We start from the raw sequence: 6,000 nt of genomic DNA on the forward strand, positions 1-6,000 counted from the left end.
CCCATATGAAAAGAACCTCATGTATCAGTAAAATTTTGATAATGTACTTATGTGAAAATCAAATAACTGAAAACTAATTTTACACCTCAGACTGGATTTTAAGTGCACAAAAATGACTGGTGTTTCATGTTTCTCAACAACATAGACCACAGGCAAAACATTTTTTTAGTATTATTTAATTATTTTTAGCACAGAAGATATAATTTTTTGTGGTAAAAACTGTTGGCATGTGGACAGACACAGACAAATTGAGAAATTTTCAGACTTGCGTTGCTACGTAATCGCGACTTACGTAGTTCCATAATCAAAAAAATCCTCCTAAAAACATAAGTTTATCAAAGTATTTTAACACAGTTGCAACCTCACTATTGAGATGTGGAAACTTGTCCAGAGGAAAACAGTGTAGACCTTCTGGACAGATTTAAAGTAAAATTTGTCTTTGACATAAGAATTACACTGAAAACCAATCGGTTCCATCTACACATGCAAAAGGGCACTTTGAACTGAAACAGTGGCAGTCTACATGAACGTCATACGTGTGTCTTCTATGCAGCCTGTACATATCATAGTTCAGATGAAACTGGCAAGGAACAAATGTATTGCATAGTGTGTAAGAATCCGAACCTACTTAAAAAAGCATCTGCAACTTATACACTGAGATAACAAAAGTCATCAGATAGCAAGATGCACATATAAAAAAGGTGGTAGTATGAATATAATAGAGGGAAACATTCCACGTGGGAAAAATATATCTAAAAACAAAGATGATGTAACTTACCAAACGAAAGCTTTGGTATGTTGATAGAGACACTAATAAAGCACAAACACACACACAAAATTCAAGCTTTTGCTTGTCTCTGTATATGTGCAGATGGATGTGTGTGTGTGTGTGTGTGTGTGTGTGTGTGTGTGTGTGTGTGTGTGTGCGTGTGTGTGCGCGTGTGTGCGTGCGCGAGAGTGTATACCTGTCCCTTTTTCCCCCTAAGGTAAGTCTTTCCGCTCCCGGGATTGGAATCACTCCTTACCCTCTCCCTGAAAACCCACATCCTTTCGTCTTTCCCTCTCCTTCCCTCTTTCCTGATGAAGCAACCGTGGGTTGCGAAAGCTTGAATTTTGTGTGTGTGTTTGTGTTTGTTAGTGTCTCTATCAACATACCAATGCTTTCGTTTGGTAAGTTACATCATCTTTGTTTTTAGATATACAGGTGGTAGCATTGCATACACGAGGTATGAAAGGGCAGCGTATTGGTGAAACTGTCATTTGTACTCGAGTGATTCATGCGAGGTTTCTGACATGATTGTGGCCACACGACAGCAATTAACAGACTTTGAACATGGAGTGGTAAATGGAGCTAGACACATGGGACATCCCATTTCAAAAATCGTTAGGGACACCAGTATTCAGAGATCCACAGTTTCAAGAGTGTGCCAAGATTTCAGGCATTACCTCTCATCACAGACAGCACAGTGACCAACGGCCTTCACTTAACGACCGAGAGCAGCGGTGTCCGAGTAGAGTTGTCACTGCTAACAGACGAGCAATGTGAAATAACCACAGAAATCAATGTGGGATGTATGAGGAATGTATCTGTCTGGACAGTGTGGATAAATCTGGCGTTAACAGGCTATGGGTGCAGGTGAGCAATGTGAGTGCGTTTGCGAACAGCATGATACCATCTGCAATGCCTTACCTGCACTCGTGACCATATCAGTTGGATCCTAGACAACTGGAAAACCGTGTCCTAGTCAAATAAGTTCTGATTTCAGTTGGTTAGGTGTGATGGTAGTGTTAGAGTGTGGCGCAGATCCCACAAAGGTGCGGACCCAGGTTGTGAGCGAGGTGCTGTGTGAACTGGTGGTGCCTCAAGAATGGTGTGGGCTGTTTTTACATGGAATGGACTGTGTCCTCTGGTCCAACTGAACTGATCACTAACTGTAAATGGCTATGTTCAGCTACTTGGAGACCATTTCAAGGCAGTGCACCACGTCTCGGGGCCTTAATTGTTTGCGCCCCACTTCAGACTCCTAACTGAGGTACGAGCATATGGGATTGATGCCCAAGTATGTGAGTGGCTCGAAGACTTCTTAAGTAATAGAACCCAGTACGTTGTCCTCGATGGTGACTGTTCATCGGAGGTGAGGGTATCATCTGGAGTGCCCCAGGGAAGTGTGGTAGGTCCGCTGTTGTTTTCTATCTACATAAATGATCTTTTGTATAGGGTGGAGAGCAATATGCGGCTGTTTGCTGATGATGCTGTGGTGTACGGGAAGGTGTCGTCGTTGAGTGACTGTAGGAGGATACAAAATGACTTGGACAGGATTTGTGATTGGTGTAAAGAATGGCAGCTAACTCTAAATATAGATAAACGTAAATTAATGCAGATGAATAGGAAAAAGAATCCCGTAATGTTTGAATACTCCATTAGTAGTGTAGCGCTTGACACAGTCACGTCGATTTAAATATTTGGGCGTAACGTTGCAGAGCGATATGAAGTGGGACAAGCATGTAATGGCAGTTGTGGGGAAGGCGGATAGTCGTCTTCGGTTCATAGGTAGAATTTTGGGAAGATGTGGTTCATCTGTAAAGGAGACCTCTTAGAAGACACTAATACGACCTATTCTTGAGTACTGCTCGAGCGTTTGGGATCCCTATCAGGTCGGATTGAGAGAGGACATAGAAGCAATTCAGAGGTGGGCTGCTAGATTTGTTACTGGTAGGTTTGATCATCAGGCGAGTGTTACGGAAATGCTTCAGGAACTCGGGTGGGAGTCTCTAGAGGAAGGGAGGCGTTCTTTTCGTGAATCGCTACTGAGGAAATTTAGAGAACCAGCATTTGAGGCTGACTGCAGTACAATTTTACTGCCGCCAACTTATATTTTGTGGAAAGACCACAAAGATAAGATAAGAGAGATTAGGGCTCATACAGAGGCATATAGGCAGTGATTTTTCCCTCTTTTGTTTGGGAGTGGATCAGGGAGAGAAGATGCTAGTAGTGGTACGAGGTACCCTCCGCCACACACCGTATGGTGGATTGCGGAGTATGTATGTAGATGTAGATGTAGATGTAGATTTAGATTGGTCGGAAGAACATTCTGGACAATTTAAGTGAATGATTTGGCCACCTCGATTGCTTGACCCGAATCCCGTCAAACATTTAGGGTATGTAATCAGGAAGTCAGTTCGTACACAAAGTCCTGCACTGTTAGCACTTTCGCAATTACGGACGGCTGTAGAGGAAGCATGCCTCAATATTTCTGCAGGGAACTTCTGATGACTTGCGAGTTTGTACCACATTCAGCTGCTAAACTACTGCCTGCAAAAGGAGGACTGACACGATATTCTCAAGTATCCTATGACTTTTGTAACCTCAGTGTATGGTTATCTACTTTACACAATACTCTTACTGCTTGTTTCTGCTGAACACTTTATTTACTGTAGGCACACTACTGCAGAAGATGATTCTGTCAGGGAGAAATAAGTAGTCGCTCGTGTCCTTAGATCAGCACAGCGAGGTCATAATAATTCTCTGCTGAGTTTCTTAATTTGTTTATCAATGTGTTGGGTTCATTTTAACTTGCTATCCAGCTGGTACCCAACACATTTCATACACTATGCTTCAGTTAGTGCACAATTATTAATGTCTACTTCTGGTGTTAGTTTGAAATTGAATAACACATGTCTTTCTGAGACTCACGCCTCTGTCATCTCTCATCTGTGTAGTAAATAGTAACTCTTTCTCTACAGACTCGCAAGAAGCGGCGCAGTTTGGAGTACAGCAAGCTGGTGATGATCTTCGAGGAGAATGCACCGATGCCGTCACCCGTATCGCAGCCGGCGTAGTGGACGCCTCCCAGTCGTAGCCCCCAGGGGGCTTTCTCCAGCAACGCGCCACCACGCAACACCCGCGTTCCTCGAAGGGGTTCGGCCCCGAGCTGCCTGCAGATCTTCGGGATCTGGAAGCGCTCGTCTGCCGGAGCCGACCCTTCCGGACAGAGTCCAACGGTTCACTCGCGAGACGGAGGAGCGTCGCAGGTGCCCGTGTCCTGCCCGCGGTACGGCCTCTCCCGCCACCTTTGCCGTGCACCTCTGTGGGAGTCACTGGACCAGGTGTCTTCCCGGAGGCACCAGCACGGGAATGCACCACAGTTTCCCGCAAGAGGAAAATGGTCCCGAAATGGGAAAGGCGCATTTCCCTCGTGGGAATCGCAGCCCGGTTGTCGAGCCTACTTCCCCGTGTACCTGAAAAGCGGACAGACAGTGATAGATCCCAGACTACCGAATTTCCTTTACCATGCAGGACTGCAGAATGTTCCGCTCACCACCATCTGTCTGTGTCTGCTCTTTCTCCTTGTGTGGAATCTTCTACAGTGCTCTGCCCGGACAGTATTATACCTTGTACCATCACCGCGCTGCTTTCAGTGTGTCGTGTTCAAATGTTCAAAGTGTCTGCACGTGTTCTGCTTCTATATCATTCAGAGCAGAAAATGTGTAAAGTTGCTTACATCCATTTTTTTATTGCGATGGGAGCTACAAGACCGAGGGATCTACAGGCATCTGGGAAGTAGTGCTGCCGTCGTCGCACCAGTTCCGAGGGACCGGTGGAACGAACGACAACGAGAACGGAGGGCGAGACCGGTTTTCCGGATCTCGCCGGGATGCGAGGTGCACGAATGTACGTCACCGGCTGTACCGTCCGTACCTCCGTCTCCGGGCTCGGCAAATACGACAGCACACAGACTTAATTAATTCTCAGTGAGACTGAGCAGTGTTTTATGAAAATGAGCAAGGATGTTTAAGGAAAAGAAGAGAAATGATATCTTGTTTAAATACAACAGACTGAAGAAGAAAAAAGCTGAAATCATTTTCATTAAACGTATATGTTATCAGAAGCTGTGGGATGCTAGTCAGATGCCAACTTTGGAATTCAAAGTCGAGAAAATTTCTTCATTTTTTTCCTCTGTTCTGCTGCGCTTCAGCACTTGCTTCATTTTTGAGCAAGTTCTTCCTAATCCACCATTGTGGATCCTACGATAAGAGACTATATTTTGTGCAAACTTTCAAACTCTATTGAGACTTATTTATTTTACACTTTTCTTACTATAGTCCAGTATAAGGGCTTGTGAAGCCTGTACTGACTAGCTTTTGTACATGTAGTTATGTAAGTTGCAAGAAATACTGCACATTTATTTTGTGTGTGTCTGTATATATACATATATTTGTGGATATATTTGCTAAATAACTTCGAAATAAAAAAAAGTTATTTTTAACACTTGTGTGTGTTTTCCCCCTCTCTTGGAGCATTACATTCCTATAATCCTGCACTATCCAACAACTGACATCCTTTGTTTCCTATCTGCATAATTGGAATTGCTACATTGTAAGGTAATAACAATAAAAACTTCCTTACATGTTTTTGATTTTTCTTAACACGATTAAGTTGCGTACTTGTATACTTAATATATCTAAAAACAAAGATGGTGTAACTTACCAAACGAAAGTGTTGGTATGGTGATAGAGACACTAACAAACACACACACACACACACACACACACACACACACACACACATCCATCCGCACATATACAGACAGAAGCAGACATATGTGCGGATGGATATATATCTGTGTGTGTGTGTGTGTGTGTGTGTGTGTGTGTGTGTGTGTGTATTTGTGTTTGTGTTTGTTATTGTCTCTATCAATGTACCAACGCTTTCGTGTCGTAAGTTACATCATCTTTGTTTTTAGATATATTTTTCCCACGTGGAATGTTTCCCTCTGTTATATTTGTATACTTAATATGTCGCACCATATCAAACACAGTTTTCTGACTGGAGCAAGAGTGTTAGTCAGGCTGTCATTTTCTTTGCAGATGATATAGTGGACTAGTATCAATGCAATAATTCTCTCTTCTTTAAGGGGCCCTCACACACTCAATATTTATTTTATATTGCACAATATACAATGACCATATGCGATCAGTATTGACGTTTTGTGCAATACA

The 6,000-nt window shown here is 43.2% G+C and overlaps 1 protein-coding gene across 1 annotated transcript in view; it reads left to right on the forward strand.

Moving 5' to 3' along the window:
- LOC126426626 (period circadian protein) overlaps positions 1-5,267 on the forward strand; it is a 195,944-nt gene extending 190,677 nt beyond the window's left edge. Inside the window, exon 24 of the mRNA XM_050088515.1 lies at positions 3,745-5,267. Coding sequence (XP_049944472.1) covers positions 3,745-3,840 — 96 coding nt within the window. The 3' untranslated portion in view covers positions 3,841-5,267. The remainder of the gene's footprint in view (positions 1-3,744) is intronic.
- Positions 5,268-6,000: the final 733 nt, after the last annotated feature.

This window comes from Schistocerca serialis, chromosome 11 (genome assembly GCF_023864345.2).
Source record: "Schistocerca serialis cubense isolate TAMUIC-IGC-003099 chromosome 11, iqSchSeri2.2, whole genome shotgun sequence".
In the NCBI taxonomy this organism is placed as follows: Eukaryota; Metazoa; Arthropoda; class Insecta; order Orthoptera; family Acrididae; genus Schistocerca; species Schistocerca serialis.